This window comes from Lytechinus variegatus, chromosome 4 (assembly GCF_018143015.1).
Source record: "Lytechinus variegatus isolate NC3 chromosome 4, Lvar_3.0, whole genome shotgun sequence".
Classification (NCBI taxonomy): domain Eukaryota; kingdom Metazoa; phylum Echinodermata; class Echinoidea; order Temnopleuroida; family Toxopneustidae; genus Lytechinus; species Lytechinus variegatus.
Genome location: NC_054743.1, coordinates 25,153,552 through 25,172,274, shown reverse-complemented (window position 1 = coordinate 25,172,274; position 18,723 = coordinate 25,153,552). Strand labels below are relative to the sequence as shown.

General features: G+C 37.5%; 1 protein-coding gene across 1 annotated transcript; it reads right to left on the bottom strand.

Moving 5' to 3' along the window:
- Positions 1–425: 425 nt before the first annotated feature.
- Positions 426–13,528, bottom strand: LOC121413683 (creatinase-like). Its single transcript, XM_041606605.1, has 6 exons — positions 12,736–13,528; positions 9,033–9,401; positions 8,248–8,494; positions 7,891–8,008; positions 6,281–6,528; positions 426–968 (listed from the first exon to the last, which is right to left on the bottom strand). The coding sequence occupies exons 1-6, from the start codon at positions 12,898–12,900 to the stop codon at positions 769–771; spliced, it is 1,347 nt and encodes a 448-aa protein (XP_041462539.1). The 5' UTR covers positions 12,901–13,528; the 3' UTR covers positions 426–768.
- Positions 13,529–18,723: the final 5,195 nt, after the last annotated feature.

Genomic DNA, 18,723 nt, shown 5'->3' with positions numbered 1-18,723 from the left:
ATCAGATCCATAAATTTTCAAAGTTATGACGGTAATTCAACAGATACCCCCAATGCGGCCAAAGTTCATTGACCCTAAATGACCCTTGACCTTGGTCAAACTCATGCAGGATGTTCAGTGATACTTGATTGACTTTATATCCAAGTTTCATGAACTAGGTCCATATATTTTCTAAGTTATGATGACATTTCAAAAACTTAACCTTAGGTTAAGATTTTGATGTTGATTCCCCCAACATGGTCTAAGTTCATTGACCCTAAATGACCTTTGACCTTGGTCATGTGACATGAAACTCAGGTAGGATGTTCAGTAATACTTGATCAACCTTATGGCCAAGATGCTTGAACTAGGTCCTTTTATTTTCTAAGTTATGCTGTCATTTCAAAAACTTAACCTTAAATTAGGATTTGATGTTGACGCCGCCGCCGCCGTCGGAAAAGCGGCGCCTATAGTCTCACTCTGCTATGCAGGTGAGACAAAAACGGTTCCCCCTAAATTAACATTTACATCCTTTTACCTAGGCCTAGATGTATATACAATAAAGAGTACACAATTACTTAAACCTATAATACATGTAATAGGTCAGTAGATGTTCTGATCTTGCTGTGTAAGATTACACATCAAAATAGCCAATATCTGGCTTGCCGAGATAATTCTTCTAAATCCTTTAAGAACCTTTAAGTAATTTTATCAAGATCATTGCCATTTGAACTGGAATAGCTAAATTGATAGATCGTTTGATAAAAGTTTACATTCATGACTATGTCATCATTTGTGGATGATGTTATATTCTGGTCCATACGGAAATTTGGTTATCGAGCTAGCGCCCTCTTCTGTCACAACCATGATATCGTGTTCCCTGTAGCCTCCAGTCCCAGGCTGCCCGTCGGGTATTGTGAGATGTGGTTCCATGGAGAGTACCATACCGGGCTGTAACACAGTCTCGATGTCTTCTCTCAGTTCGAGTGCTAAAAGTTTCAACAAAAAGGGGATAATATTTGATTTGTACATAACACAGATTGCTGAATTCATCTTAAACTTGACTTTATAATATATTTGAACACATGAAAATTATGGCTAAGATTTCATGTATTCATACTTCTTGTCGTGATTTGCCAAACCTACAGAACGGGTGATCGGGTAATTGAAACTTTTACCAGGATTCCCACAGATATTTGAAAACAGAATTCCATGACTTTCCATGACTAAATTGCTGCTTTCCATGACCTCCCGTGACGTCGTGGGAGTGATGTAGAATTTGGGATGTCGCAAAACTGGGAAAAATGGAAATCATGAACATCAACTATAATAGCAGAGTATGATCACAGAGAGAGTTGCGAGACAAGACAAACGGAAAGCTGCCATAGCCAAGAGGTAAATGAAATTCCATGACTTTCCCATGACTTTTCACACATTTTCCAGGTTTTTCCAAGTTCCCTGACTTTTCCATGATCACAATTTTTTCCAGATTTACCATGACCTTTACCATGACCTTTGTGAACCTTGCAAGCGTGTATAAAACCACAAAATTAACACTTTATTGTGATTTCGTTGCAATGGCCTCCCGACAATTACCCCCCCCCCCCCGCCCAAGTTTACTACACCTGGGTCGAAAGCTGTACAATGGTAACTAGTTATTGTCAACTGAATACCAATACCACTTTTATACTGACAGCCAAAGTGGAGTTACTCCGGAGTTAAGAATGAATTTGGAAGGCAGTATGACAATTCTAGGATAATTTCGATCCGGATTCAAAGCTGAGTACTCAACCCACTTCAGGAAGATGCATGGGGTACAAACGGAGCTAGTCCGCGCCGGAGGTGCAGTATCGCCCATCGCCTATCTCGGGCGTAACTTCGTTCATTTCCGCATGGTGGAGATTTCGCGCGCCAAACATAATGGCGCGAACTCGCTTGGAAGCAAGGAAATGACTGCGGAGCTTGCCAGTTTGCAAGTGGGTGTTTTGTCGGTCCGCAGTACAATTAGTCCAGGATAGAAGAGGTGTAACCTTGTTTTTTTTATATATACAATATTTTTTGATGGTTTCTTGTCAATTCGAGGGTGCTGATTACGAATCTGAATGATGCCACTCGTGTAACCTTGAGCATTTTCCGCAAATTGGCAAAATCCAATATGGCCGCCAAAATATGCAAATTACCCATAAAAATCCTAAAATTATCCGCACATTAGCTACAAAATGCATGAAATTGTGTGCAGGAGTGAGATACTCCCTGAAAAAATAATTTTTGACAAAATATTTATTTTCCTCATATTCAAAATGGCCGCCATAGTCCATTGTATACTCTATTATGTACAATATAAATAGGGAAAACTAGCTTTCACAAAAGTGAGCACTAAACCGCAAAAAATCGCGATGTATGAACGAAGTGATATATGCAAATCATTATTACTAACGAGATATATCATTTATTATATCATACATGGGAATATTTCTGTATTTTGATATCTAAAATGGCCGCCACTGGCCCAAACAGTATTGCGTACAATGGCAATGGGGGCCAAAAAATTCACAAGAGTGATCACTAAAATGCATATTATTAAGATTAAACGAGTGGAATACTGACTAAAAACATAATTGTTAACGAAATATATTATTACTATGCCATGTATGTGATGAATGTTGTATTTTGATATTCAAAATGGCTGCCAAAGGCCCTAAAAGTATTATGCACAATGAGAAAGAGGGGCAAAGAAATTACAAGAGTGATCACTAAAATGCATATATATGTGATAAATTAATGGGATACTGTTTAAAAAACATATTTTCTAACGAAATATATCATTCAGGTTTAAAGTTTGTGTTAAATACTGTATTTTTACTTTCAAAATGGCCGCCAGAGACATTAACAGTATTATGCACAATGCAAAGTGGGAAACCAATATTAGCACCATAAATGCAAGTATTAGTGATCTATGAGTAAAATATTGTCTGAAAGCATGATTTCTATTAAGAGATATCATTTGATCTGCCAGTTAGGTGAAAAATACTATTATTGGAAAGTCAAAATGGCCGCTACAGGCCCTTAAGATATTATGCACAATGTGAATGGGAACAAATGATTTAATCAGAATTTGGCTTTGGTTGGCCAAATGGTGATGTATGAGTGAAATATCGTCTGAAAACATGATTTATAACAAAATATATCATCTCTTATATAATTTATGTGATAAATATTGTATTTCAACATTCAAAATGGCTGCCATATGCCCTTTTTTGTGAACATAATTTGTCTACACTAAAATTGTATGTCTCTGGCGGCCATTTTGAAAGTAAAAATACAGTATTTAACACAAACTTTAAACCTGAATGATATATTTCGTTAGAAAATATGTTTTTAAAACAGTATCCCATTAATTTATCACATATATATGCATTTTAGTGATCACTCTTGTGATTTCTTTGCCCCACTTTCTCATTGTGGATAATGCTTTTACGGCCTTTGGCAGCCATTTTGAATATCAAAATACAACATTCATCACATACATGGCATATTAATAATATATTTCGTTAACAATTATTTTTTTAGTCAGTATTCCACTCGTTTAATCTTAATAATATGCATTTCAGTGATCACTCTTGTGAATTTTTTGGCCCCCATTGCCATTGTACGCAATACTGTTTGGGCCAATGGCGGCCATTTTAGATATCAAAATACAGAAATGTCCCCATTTATGACATAATAAATGACATATCTCGTTAGTAATGATGATTTGCATATATTACTTCGTTCATACATCGCGATTTTTTGCGGTTTAGTGCTCATTTTTGTAAAAATCAGTTTTCCCTATTCATATTGTACATAATAGAGTATACAATGGACTATGGCGGCCATTTTGAATATTAGGAAAATAAATATTTTGTCAAAAATTATATTTTCAGAGTGTATTTTACTCCTGCCACACGCTTTCATGCATTCCATAGCCAATGTGCGGACAATTTTGGGATTTTTATGGGTAATTTGCATATTTTGGCGGCCATATTGGATTTTGCCAATTTGCGGAAAATGCTCAAGGTTACACGAGTGGCATCATCGAGATTCGTAATCAGCACCCTCGAATTGACAAGAAACCATCAAAAAATATTGTATATATAAAAAAACAAGGTTTGGTCAAGTTTCTATGGGGCCTATCCTGGACTAAATCCGGAGTTTATTACTCTTCGCCTTCAGCGTGAAACCGGCCTCAGTTGAACCGGGAGTTGAACTGTTAAAGGGGAAGTTCACCCTGAAGAAAACTTTGTTGTAAAAATAGCAGAAAAAATAGTAAAAAATATTGGTGAAGGTTTGAGGAAAATCCGTTAAAGAGTAAGAAAGTTATTAGAGTTCAAAGTTTTGGATTTGTGACGTCATAAACGAGCAGTTGCCCCATGTGTTATGTAATATAAAATGCATGAATTTCATATTTTGTATGGTTCCTTATGACTTAATTTTGTTTTCTATTCACGATCGGATGTGAAATGATTTGTCTATTGATATACAAAAGGTACAGCGAAAACCATTTTCAATTTTCTGAGAAAATGAAATTTCATTGATTTTTTACCATTCGCTATGTAGGGATGCTGCTCGCATATGACGTCACAAATCAAATAATTGAAATTCTAATAACTTTTTAATTATTTGATGAATTTTTCTCAAACCTTCGGCAATATTTTTCATTATTTTTTCTGCTATTTTTACAATAAACTTTTTGTCAGGGTGAACTTCCCCTTTAAGACTATGTAGAGTAACAGTCCAAGTACGAAAGTGGCGCTCTTATCATTCTGATATGATAGGAAGTAATGAATAATCATTCTTATCCATTATGAAGTCGGCATTTTTCAATTCTTTCTCAGTTTTAAAATGTTAAAAAAGGCAACTGAAATAATGAATAAATTAAACCAAAATAAAAACAATAACGATATTAATGGAAGCAAAGTGAAATCAAAGTTGCTGATACAATGTGTCTAGCTCATTAATATTATCTGCCATTGTAAGACTGTGAGGCGCAATTTTGCTTCAAATATCTGACCAATCAGAGTGCACTTCCGGTATCGCCACTCTGGTGTATTTACTACTCTGCTTTACATCCTCCGTCTGAAATCAACTACTATACAGTGCGTCCCAGAAAAAAACGAAACCGAGATTTAGCGATCATTTATCATAACTTAATCATAAATAAAATAGACAAATGACCTACCAATTTAAAGCTTAGAATCTCCTCTTTCATCTGATATTACTTAGATTATTTCTCATTCACGCATGAGTGAGCAAATACAATTTGAAGAAAGGATATCAAAAACTCATTTGGCGGGGGGAATCTGGGTTTCAAAAAGAAAACTACATTTTTGAAAAGTTCAATATCTCCTCTTTAATTTGATACCTAAATTACAGAAAATGGTCAAGAAATAACAAAGTTCTGGTCATTTGAAATAAGGCTTGAATTTCAATAATTTCATAAAATGAAGAGGTTCTCCAGGCTGGCTTTCAAACTCACTCGACACTCTGTTTGTTGACGATCAGCCATGCATTAAATCTTTTGTTCACCATGCGAAAGCTTCTGTGGGAAACCGGTGAAAACACGTTTATCTCATGAAATTATGAAAATACAAGCCCTATTTCAAATGACCAGAACTTTGTTATTTCTTGACCATTTTCTGTAATTTAGGTACCAAATTAAAGAGCAGATATTGAACATTTCAGAAATGTGGTTTTCTTTTTGAAACCCAGATACCCCCCGCCAAATGAGTTTTTGGTATCCTTTCTTCAAATTGTTTTTGCTCACTCATGCGTGAATAAGAAATAACCTAAGTAATATCAGATGAAAGAGGAGATTCTAAGCTTTAAATTGTTAGGTCATTTGTCTATTTTATTTATGATTAAGTTATGATAAATGATCGCTAAATCTCGGTTTCGTTTATTCTGGGACGCACTGTATATACTAACGACACTAGCATTGATGTTATGGGGAGGATGCCATTATCTATCACCACTGAACAGATAAGCCTCCAAAAAGGACAACTTATTTCAGTTGTTAATTTCATAATCATGATAATGAACATAATGAAAATAACGCAAATGTATGGCTTACGAAAATGTCGCGAAAATGGAGTATTGAGAGTTTAGAAGACGAACAGAACTCTCACAAGCAACAGTTTCCCATTGCGTTGTCATATCCGGGAGAACATCCTCCAACATGTGCGTACCCACACACCGTCACGCACCCTAACCCTCACACGCGCACCGCGGTCACACTCACACGCACACACACATGAATACTGACCAGCTTCGCGCCCGTAGTAATGAGACAGAACCCCGAATGAGTGTCCATAGCCAAAGCTCCGGTACTGAAGCAGGTTCTTTTCCCGGTACATCTCGTTCAACTCCAGTGCGATGTCGCAGCATTTGACACCGGGTTTGACGAGCTCCATACCGCGCCGGTGAACATCGCAGTTAACCTGCCATACTTCAAGATGGCGGTCTGAAGGTACATGGTTTAGGAACAGGGTTCTTTCCAATGCCGAGAAATATCTGCGAGAGTTAGAGCAATGAAATTTGAGAATTATATCACTAGCCCAGTTTACGGACACGCTACTTGGAAACGGAAAACGATGAAAACTGTCCGAGGTTTGCCGAAATGTGCCGAATCTACTTAAATAATCAGTACTAACTTGCCAGTAGTCTCAGCCAACACAAGAAAAACTAAACCCTAAACAAGTGGCCGATTCACAGGCGCGGATCCAGGAGGGGGCCGAGCCGGCCCGGCCACCCCCCCCCCCCTATTTTTTGACAACCTGCAGAAAAAAGTGGACTCTATCTTAAGAGAAACTACGAAAAAAACAGAAAGAAAAGTAAGAAAGAGGTATACTCATGATGTGTAATTTACAGCCTCGTAACGGCCGGCCCGACCCCGAAAGGAAACGAGAAAAATGTGAGGGGAAGAATTAGAAAATAGACTTCATTTTCGCTCTTGTTTCGCGCTCGCATTTAGGAGGGTTAAATGACACTTCATATATCCAGTTCTGAAATCAATTTTAGCTCGCACATCAAGCTTTCATTATTTTGTTTGATTTACACAAATTGTTATATCAAAATTTTCAGCTCGCGCTGCGTGCTCGCATTGTTTGATTTGTGAGATACCTATCCTCTTTGGAAATTCTTTCCAAAAGTTGCCAAAATGCTCCTTTTGATGTCAGTATATCAAAAAATTAAGCTCGTGCTTCGCGCTCGCATTTAATTGTTTGCAACCCACAGTTTGTTCTTTATTCGAATAAAAACGAGCTTAGACTGTCCAGTTTTCAGGTCGGAATGTCAAAATAATTTGAGCTCCCGCTTCGCACTCTCATTATTGAATTGGTGATACTTGTATCCTCTTCATTAATCAATAAAAACAGTCCTAATTGAGCCCCTTTTCACGTTACTACAATGAAATTTCGGCTCGCGCTTCGCGCTCATATTGTTTAGTTGGATACTTATCTTTGTTCATGATTATAAAAACTGCTCAAAATCTTCAGTTCTAAGGATATAAAATATAAAAAAGAATTAGCTCGCGCTTCGCGCTCGCATTATATATTAAGACCACGTGAGATACCTTATCTTGTTTGTAACAATAAAAACTAACATATAGGCCCTACTTAAAACTTAAGTCTTCAGTTAGGACTACCCCCTGAAAAACCAACAAAAATCAGATTATAGCGGCCAATCGAGAAAAACATTAATTAAAATTTTTTCGGCCCCTCCTTTTGGCGAAAGCTGGATCCGCCCCTGATTCATGCAGATTCGAGATTCAGATGGAGGACTTTCAGTTCAGCTCCGTAATTCTTCTTTTTGAAAAAAAATATCCCTGACGCAATGAAAATGATTAACAAATTCTACTCATTAAATGAGAATTACCCGGCGATCATAGGGAAGACGTTGAGGACGATGATGTCGCCGTTGATGAGTGTTCGTGTCGTGGTTGCATTGTGTGCACCGTCTGAGTTTATTGGCCCAGTCTGAACCCATGACCATGCTGAGGGAGGGAGAGAGAGGGGGAGAAAACAGGCAATGAGAGGTGGACAACAGATATAATATGGCTTAATATCATAATTCCAATGTTATATATGCATTTTGATTTGATTCCCTATTTTATATATCTTCATTTTGATGGTACGGCCCCAGTGTAAATCAGATTTTGTATCTGTTTGGGGTTCTTATTCTTATGGTATGATAATAGAATATATTTATCTTTCTATTTATTTATTTACTCACTGTCTCGAATATCTGAGTCTGGGAACGTTTTCGCCACCTCTCGCATCATGACCGTCGTCGCATACTGGGCGATTTCGTATTCAGCAGCGCCCTCTACGCTCGCAGAGGCCACAGCTTCTCCGCCCAGGTCTGCTATGCGGGCTCCTTCTTTTACAACAGCTATTTCTTCTGGTGATTTGATGATCCGCATCTGCATGATGGGTATACCGACATCGACGATGTCGTCTCGAGATGAGGCTTGTCCTAACTGGGAATTTGAGGCAAATGCAACACGATTTAGTTATCTGAGATTGAGACGATGTCATCTCGATATAGCAGATATAGGGTAAACATGAAAGGCAACATAGTTCTTATACATAGAGATTCAGATGATGTCTCGAGATTAGACTGGTCCTAAATGGGATTGAGGGAAACATAACATGATTTTGTTTTCAGAGATTGAGAGAACATTAATTTAACAAAGTAAATACCTGGCATTCTGATAGACAACATAGTTGACCAATCTGTATCAGCCCCTATAATCATGTAAAATAAATGAATCAGACAATATGTGAAGAACACGAACGTATTTATTTTCATAGGGATGCAGGGGAATTTTTTTCGATTGTTAATGACCTGGAAATATATCCTTCAACCATCAAGAGGTTTTTTTTTTGGGGGGGGGCGTTCCTAATTTAAGGATATTGAGATTATTTAATCGAAATTCCCATACCGACAGAAACGACCTCAAACATGTCAACGAATTGATAATGAAGAAACGACGATTAAAGCATTAACTTGAATACCTTTAGTTTCCCTGCATGAGGTATATGGTCAAACTCTGCTCCGATCCTCCCCGAAGTGTTGCCGAGGAGGTGCTCAACGGCGCTCCAAAAGTTGTCCCGATGCCAGTCGGTGTAGATGACCACGTCGTCGCTATAAGGTGACATCCGCCAGGCCTGGCCAGCGTCGACGAGAGATGCGATATTGATCACTTTGTCCATGGTGATCACGAGCCCGTAGGGGCGACCCACGCTGCAGTAAAGGTAGTCGGAGAAGTATTTGATGTTGTGCATCGATGTCAGAAGTACGCCACCGATCTCGTTGTCGAGCATATGACTCCGGAGGGCGTCGACGCGCCGTTGCATCTCTTTTCGTGTGAAGATAGATTTGCCCTATTCGAAAAAGAATGTAGATAGCACATACAATATTTTTACACACAATTATAATCATCACAGTAATTGTCGAAAACTTGCATATGTTAGCCTAGTCATAGGTTTACCTGAAACAAATGTGTAGGTAACTGAAAATGAAATATAATACTTATAAAACTGTGACTTTACAGGTATGACCGGGGTGTCGACTTTATTTCATTTGTGGTAAAGTTTGAACATCAATAAGAGAAAATTGTAACCTCTGACGGGTTAGAAAACTAAAAAAAGATAAAAAGAAAGGGGAATTAGGATAGAGCAGACTCTTGCTAATACACCTAAAATGGGTTTAGAGTGTTTCAAACACGTGTATAGCAGCTATATTTCTTTCACCATTATGATGAATGTTAAAGATTTCCGTTGTTGGTTCAATAAACGCAATAAAATACCATTTCAAAATATGTATGTTCAAGATTGAAGAGTCCTTCATTTTCCCATCCTCAGTTCCCACCATGGGAAAACCAAACCATATAAAACCCTCTTTGGTTCATTTGTCAGAATATTTATAGAAAGTATACGTTCTTGAAAAGTTTGTTGCACCATTAACGTTATAAGGGAACAGGTTCATCTGCTCTTGTTTCAACAAACGCATTGAAATACTATTTCGAAAACGGCCATGTACAAACACAGAGACGAGTCAGGATCTAAGGTCGTTTTAATTTTACTCACTCCACAGCCCAGGACAACATACTTAACTATCAAAGATTCTTAATCTTATATTTACTTTCAGAATACGTATAGTTGTGTTTTTGAAAAGTTCGTTGCACCATCAAGGAACATATTTATCTGCTCTTGTTTCAATATGCGCAATGAAATGTTATTGAAAATATTAATTTACAAACAAACTATAATAATGAGTCGGGTTCCAAGTTCGCTTTAATTTCGCCTTCCGCCTCCATAAAAAGTTAAAATGGAGAAACGTATACTTTTTTATTTTCCTTGATTAAATTTTTGCTAAAATAGAATTTTGATATATTCAATATCGTATTTCTAACTCGATTTCAGCTAACAAAGTATAATCAAAGCTCCATCCCTTCAAAGACTAAACTTTAAAACGAGAACAGAGAAAACAAATCTCGCATGCCCGTTCTCGTGAACTCTCATGTCGTTTAAAGTGGAACCTCACCCTCACAAAAAGTTTTAGTGTATATATAGCCAGAAAAATTAATAATTTCCGAAGGTTTGAGAAAAAAGCACCAAATAATTAAAAAATCATTAGAATTTTAATTGATTTGTGACATCATATGCAAGCAGCATTCCTACATATGGTAAAAACTCAATAAAATGACTTTTTTCTCAGAAAAAAATGTCAATATCAATAGATCAATAGATCAATAAGTTCACACCCGATCATGAAGAGAAAACAAAAGTCATCAGGAACCATTATAAAATGAAATTCCTGCATTCATATTACATAACATGATGGGGAAGTTGGTCGTTTATGACGTCACAAATCCAAAACGTAGAATTCCAATAACTTTCTTAATCTTTAATGGATTTTCCTCAAACCTTAACCAATATTTTTCCTGCTATTTTTCAAACAAAATCGTGTGCTGCATCAGGCCTACAATCACTGATTGTTAATTAGGTAATCATATGCGCAAACTTATATTATCTCGAACAGTTGACTGCTGATACTAAATGTTTACTATATCCACACACCCCCACAACGCCCCCACGCTCACTTCAAATCAAACGATGATACACTTTTCAAACTACTAGGTCTGTTACCTAATGATTAACCTTGGACCGTACCGTCATGTGTTACAGAAACGTCATTACGGAAATCTGCTGCGCAAGCATTCTAAGATAGTAATAAGCCCAGTTTATAGTGCCCAGTGCCTCTCGAAAATAAACAAAATACAGGCTTACGAATTCTACACTGTTAACAAATTTATTGCGAAAAATATCATAACTGTACTGTGATTCATCGAATTTGATAACATTATGATTGAATAATTTGGGTATTTTCATTGTTTCTTGTAAGCTATCACTGATCGATCTCTAAAAGCGTAAACATTTTATTGATACACTCTGTAGTATAAATACATTGTAAACCAATGATGACAATGAAATTTATCTAAAACCAATAGTGGCCGGGATCAGTGCTCAGTACAGAACCAGTTGAATCCGGTGGAGATGTATACAGAGAAAATTAAAGGAAACAAACCGGGGAGCTCGCCTATCTGCGAATCCGACCAAGCCTCTTTTAAAATCATGTTAATATTTATGCTGACATGACTTTACAAATTACACAGGGAATACTGATGATCCCGGGATGCTATTTTGTTTCAAACATATATTAGGCCTATACTGGGGCCTATACTTCTTTCAGTAACTCGCTGGTCCAGACCACGTACTAAGCCTGGGCTAAGTCGCAAAATTTAAAAGAAACAAACCGGGGAGCTTGTCTATCTGAATGCGAATCCATAGCCTCTTAATATTCATGTTTACATGACTTTACAAATTGCACAGGGACATGGGCGGAAATCCCAGGGGGGACAGGGGGGTCGTGCCCCCCTACTCAAAATAGTAGGGGGGACACAATATCAAATGTCCCCCCCCCTACTATTTTGGGTCTTTGGTGATGCTAAGAAATATATCACTGAAAATGGGAATAAAACGTGCGTTTTGGGACGAGATGACCTTTTTTCTTTTTTTTTGCTTGTCAAATATATTTTCGTCGAAATGACCTTAGATTTTAGGTAATACCCTTTTTTTTTGCTTGTCAAATTTTCCAGACCCTTGTCCCCCCTACCTTTTGGGAGAGATTTCCGCCCCTGCACAGGGAATAGGGGACTATGCTGATGATACCGGGATGCTACAAGTATTTTATCTCAAACACAAATTAGATCTAGTACCGCTTTCAGTAAATCGCTGGTCCAGACCATACACGTACCAAGCCTTCGTTAATTCGTTAAGTTTATGCATGGCGCGTGCTAAAATAGCCCGCGCCATGCCCGGGCTATTTTATTAGGGCGACCATATCACTGGGGGCTATAATGACATTCGAATGTGTCACCATGTTTTATATTTGTGTTTGCTTACGAAACCAGCTGAATTCTTGCTGATTGGGCTACCCTTCTTTTAAATATTTGAAATAAATAAATAACAGGAGAATGGATAACACATGTACAACGAAACGGGTGTGTTGATATGTCAGTGCAGGAGTTATATTTTGGGGGGCCTCCAGAAGTTAGAGTTTACCACAAACACAACACCCAAAACTGAATCGGTCTATAGACACAGTCAAGGGTCGGACGCGAAAAGAACGATATAATACTACAACTTTCCCTACCTTTTCTCCATTTTCATACGTCATCAGCTTTGGCATGTCTAAGGAGGAACTTATTGTTGCTATTCTCGAATGGTATCTAGCCAAACTCCATGGTGAGATTAGAGGGGGTATTCGCCCAGGAGCTCGAACCATCGAGCTGACTGTTCTCGCGACATGAACAAACATAGCTCCTTATTCCTGAAGGCTCCTTTTTTTATAGGCCAATGTGCTTTTTTTCTTTCATTAACGACCAGTAGGCTAATTTCCCTTCAAGTACTTTGGTATCTCGATCAGGAATAACAATCTCATCGAGGTTTTGCGAAGTTGAATACCAAATACGGTGCAATTATCTTATTTCAGTCAAGTTTTTCCTTTTTCTCGGTTATCTGTTGTCCTAAAATAATGTATGACCTTTATAATTATGGTGCGTTCCAGGGTTAACTTCTAAGTTCAGGAAGATCCCCTTAAGAATCGTTCATTAAATCCTAGTAATTAGTGCTTGGCTTGAAAAGATACGTGCATGAGATGTACGGCCACAGATCAACATCGTTTATAAATGATATCAAAATAGATCTAGAGTGTTGGAACACAGATCAAACCGCATCTTTTCAATAAATACACTGATCTGCTTAAAACCCAGAGGTCGGTGCGGTGTGTCTTTATCCGACTTTACAAAGGTCACTATCGTGAATAGAATCACGCACGTTGATTGGCAGATTCTCTTCGGAGCCGGTCACTCGGAGATGAGCTCGAATGCAGGTCACCAAAGAGGGTTCACATGGTTCAACCATAGAGCTATTACAGATTCAACGTTGGTCGGAACTGTATAGCTGCTCAGGTCATTCACTGGTCAACGAAACAGACAAAACACGCCCATTTTTACTCCTCGTGTATATTTGTTTCATAGAAATACTACACTGTAAACACTTTGGTGTTAAAACTGACACCAATTGGTGTTAATAGAGGACCACACCCTGAGGTGTTAAAATAACACCCTGGAGATTGAACATAACACCAAGGAGTATAAATGTAACAACCATAGGTGTTGTAATAACACCTATAGGTGTAAAACTAACACCAATTTAACACCGGTGTAAAATAACTGGTGTGGTCCTCTATGAGTTCTATGTACACCGGTTAGCACCACAGTTTTTGCTGTGTATAAATAAGAAATGATTGACAGTAACCAATAATATTGAATTTGTACCCTGAGAATGCTTTCGTTGCCAAGGAATCTGAACTGTATCCGCCGCACTGCCAAATCACGAAGAACGTTTAGTGAACAAAATGAAGATAAATTGCTAACTCGGATGGGTCAAATTCGTCAAGCTCGATACAACTATAGCCAGGAGTGGTGGTGACCTTGTAAATAACACATACTTATGATATCCTGAACAAGTGTAGGCTACAGAGATCCACGGGGTGAAAAAAAGTGGCATTGACAATGACTTTCCCATGGCTCCCCAGCATTGTTTGTGGGTGCTTTTGCATGCATGCATGAATTATACGTTTGCAATTAAAAAGGAGTCTGCGCAAACGCCCGCAAGATTTACAATGTCAGAGCCTCGTACCAGAAGCTTATTTCTCTTCCTGAAGTGGGTCGATCACTAACCGTTTATTATTCTCACTTTTTGACAATTGGGCTTTTCATCTAAACTAAATAATGGCTGAAATAGTGGATATCTACGGAGCTCAGGGGCTCCGTAGATATTAGTTTAGATTAACAAATGAAAATAAGTACAGATAGCGCGGTATCAAACGTCCGGAACAATAATTGTGTTTATCGTTTTTTTTAACAAGGGCCATTTTTTTTCTGTTTTTATCTTTTCATATATTTGCAATAATTCCACGGACTACTAGCATATTTTGGAAAAAATTGTATGACATTTTTTTATTTTTATCAAACTGGCCGTCATTACAATACTAATATGTGTTGGATTTACTCATGATATACAACAAGTGGAATGCCTCTGGCCGTCTCACCTGCATCACGCGGTTCAATATAGCAGCAGTGCTGACTTTGAATACTACTCTAACTCGCACAAGATGTTCAGTGATACATGGTTACTCTTATGTCCACTTTTTATGAACTAGACCAATAAACTTACAGAGATATGATGGTTATTCAACAAAAAACCCCAACATGGCCAAAGTTCATTGACCTTACATGACCTTTGACCTTGATCATGTGACCTGAAACTCGAACAGGATGTTCAGTGATACTTGATTACTCTTATGTACAAGTTTCATGAATCAGATCCATAAACTTTCAAAGTTATGATGGTAATTCAACAGATACACCCAATTCGGCCAAAGTTCATTGACCTTTGACCTTGGTCATGTGACCTGAAACGCGCACAGGATGTTCAGTGATACTTGATTACTCTAATGTCCAAGTTTAATGAACTAGACCAATAAACTTTCAAAGTTATGATGGTAATTCAACAGATACCCCCGATTCGGCCAAAGTTCATTGACCCTAAATGACCTTTGACCTTAATCATGAGACCTGAAACTTGCACAAAATTTTTAGTGATGCTTGATTAACCTTATGTCCAAGTTTCATGAACTAGGTCCATATATTTTCTAAGTTATGATGACATTTCAAAAACTTAACCTCAGGTTAAGATTTCGATGTTGATTCCTCCAACATGGTCTAAGTTCATTGACCCTAAATGACCTTTGACCTTGGTCATGTGACATGAAACTCTAATAGGATGTTCAGTAATACTTGATTAACCTTATGGCCTAGTTTTATTAACTAGGTCCATATACTTTCTAAGTTATGACGTCATTTCAAAAACTTAACCTCAGGTTAAGATTTGATGTTGACGCCGCCGCCGCCGCCGTCGGAAAAGCGGCGCCTATAGTCTCACTTTGATTCGCAGGTGAGACAAAAACAAACAGATATAGAAAGATAGATAAAAATAATTGGTGAATGATAAATGAAAATTCATCTGAGCACCATAACGCAGATAGGAAGCTGCTCGAATGTGACGTCACAAAAATAGAAAAAAATCATAACTCCCATTAAGGTTGATGGATTTTATCTGACGTTTACCAATCAATTTATTTTCCTGCATTTCTCACATCCTTAGGGTGGACTTAACCTTTATCAAATAAAAACTAAAAGATGGTAAAAGAAATGACAGCATAATCGAGGGATGTACAATAGGCCTATTTATGAAAAGTATTATGTAAATATATGCATATCTCATTTTCATATATATTTGTATTATTCTGATAATACACCATCTGCCATTTGTTTTGAAAATTGTTTGTTGCTAGTAGTAGTATTTTTTTCTCAACCATGTTTTTCTCAATAAAACATGGGTGTAAAAAGTATAAATTGATAGCCCCCCATTTCATTAAATAATCCGCATATTGCCCTTTACCTTTTACGACTTGGCATTGCAGCTATTTTGAGAACGAATTGTAAAAAAATACATAATTATCTAAATTGTGTTACATGCAAGCTTAAAGTTATTTTGAACATTTATTTCTTTGACCGAGTTCCGATGTTCATTCAACCCTAAACACATTTTTTAACTTTCCCCGATATTAATTACTTTTTTTCAGAATCTGTGGACTGTGTTGTTCGACACTCTTCAATCGCTCTATGTTTGTCTCCCTCTATGTGGCCGCTTTGCCAACATCGTAGTCCGAACCGAAACCGATTTGTGATAAATTTCGTGTTTTATCTTGGAAAAGTAATTCCTTCTGATTAATTCAGCGATAGTTAACTTTACTACTTGCTTAGTCCGGACGATGAATCTAGGAATAACAATTAAAATTCTCAATTGATAATATAATATAAACTATCAAAGAATCAATTATAAGACCTACAAAGATATATCCATTTGTATCTACGTTCTGATTTATTTATCATAAATTTGCTGTCAATCAATTCCAATCTATTTCAAATTCAATTTTCATTTAAACTTTATCAGTTGATGTTGTACCTTCATAACCGCTCTAAATTTTATCATATTTTTTTCTGTTGGAAATGAAGTAATGAATTTGAAATTTTAACCATTTTAATAGGTGTACGAAAAAATAATTTACAAGACAACTTACTACAGTAAAATGACATTCATGATACACACGGATGAAAATATGATTACAATAAAGATAGGCATATATACAATTAGATAATACATTGGGTAAAAATAAATTGAACTATGCCTATGCTTCTTATGTTGATGAATTATCCATTAATTTAATATGTTTCCATCACTTGAATAAACTTGACACGTTTGTACCCCGCATTTATAAATTTGAACTAAAGGTATTCACACACTTGCTTCTAATTCTTGTATTCTTTTGCAATTTACACACTGGCGATTAGTATAGGTTTTTTTGGGGGAGGGGATGACATAACCTATTAACTTACCATTCAAATATTGATTTAAGCCAGGGTACTGGTAGGGATAATTTCCCGATGTAATCACATTATTTTTTTATTCATTATTATTTGTTTGGGGTCACCTGTGCCTGGAAGGCGAAAAGCGAACTGAATCACTATGACCCGCAGGTCTCTCCTCCCGATATAACTGATTGGGGGGAATGCAGGTGGACCACTACACAGGGGTTTCCCCCTACTCTTATACGAATAGTGCAGTGGATTCTTAACGTGCAAAGGTGGTGACTCTCCTCTACAACGTCCTATCCGAGGGACGGAGTGTTTTCCATTGTAACATAGCCTGCATCTATGAAACATGGGAGAGACGTTTACACACAACGTACTGGCTTCAGTCATCCGCCCGGGGTGGACTCGAACCCACGATCTTTGGTTCGACGGGCAGACTCGTTACCAACTGAGCCAACACCGCTCTCATACATACTCCTTGATTGGGGCATGGGGACCCTTGCTTGGGGTCACAATGTCAGCGGTCCTGAAATTGGATCAGATCTTTGAATATCTAAAAATGATTTGAGTCCTTTACCGTAATGAGAAATAAAAATTGATTCATGTTGTTGAATCATTATCAAATATTTCTAGCTTTTAAACCCAATGAGGGCCTCTCTGTAAATACCAACCTTGCCAATTTTCAAAGAATTGTTTTCACCAAAAATCATCATAACAAGCATTCTTCTGAATGAATAGCGCTCTTGCACCTTGAACTGTTGAGGTCAACCATGCATGGTTCTGCTGACATTCCATGAGTTAATCAATGTTATAACTAACTGTAAATTTCCCCTTATGGTAGCCTACCATGTGCCTATATGGTAACATTGCCCCAAAACCAATCAAAATCGAGGCTTCTACAGAAGTTACAATATTGGCAAATGTACAAGCTTTCTTTATAAAACGGCCCATTGATCTCTGTACCTTCATCAACCCCGATCATAACGGATAAAACTAACAAACAAAAAGCAAACCAATAAAATTTAAATCATATATCATAATAATAATTATACTTGCTTATATAGCGCTTAATACTTACTTTGTCAGAAGTCTCTAAGCGTTCTACAGTATATGCAGCATAACTACCCTGGCTTTAGCAGTGCAGCTGTCTAGGTTCACGACGCGCGCTGCGATACAAGGAATAAATTCCTGCCAGGTACCCATTTACCTCACCTGGGTTAAGTGCAGCACATTGTGGATCAATTTCTTGCTGAAGGATATTACGCCATGGTTGGGATTCGAACCCACGACCCTCTGTTTCAGAGTCCGGAGACTAATCCAACGGGCCACAACGCTCCATCAAAATTCATTGAATTGATTAATACCCAATGTGCAATGGACATAACGATGCAAGAGCGCCATCTGTATGGGAATAAATATATGACTTGAACTCAGTGTTTGTCAGTTTTCTGGGTGAATTGCCAATTCGTCTACTGCCAACTCGTCCACTCACTACATGTTCTACTTTCATTTAATCTAATACCATTTCGTCAATCAATATTTCGTGTAAAAACCATTTCGTCTAATAACCATTTGATCCAATCATCACTTCGTCTAATCACCATATTTCGTCTTTGGCCATTTCATATCATAACCAGTTG

Bases quoted from the DNA above. Each gene is read 5' to 3' on its own strand.
- LOC121413683 (XM_041606605.1), bottom strand. From the start codon at position 12,900: ATGTTTGTTCATGTCGCGAGAACAGTCAGCTCGATGGTTCGAGCTCCT. The intron at 6,529-7,890 runs GTAATTCTCATT...TAACTCTCGCAG, and splicing joins GTCTTCCCTATGATCGCCGG to ATATTTCTCGGCATTGGAAA. The intron at 969-6,280 runs GTCAGTATTCAT...TGAAACTTTTAG, and splicing joins TTACTACGGGCGCGAAGCTG to CACTCGAACTGAGAGAAGAC.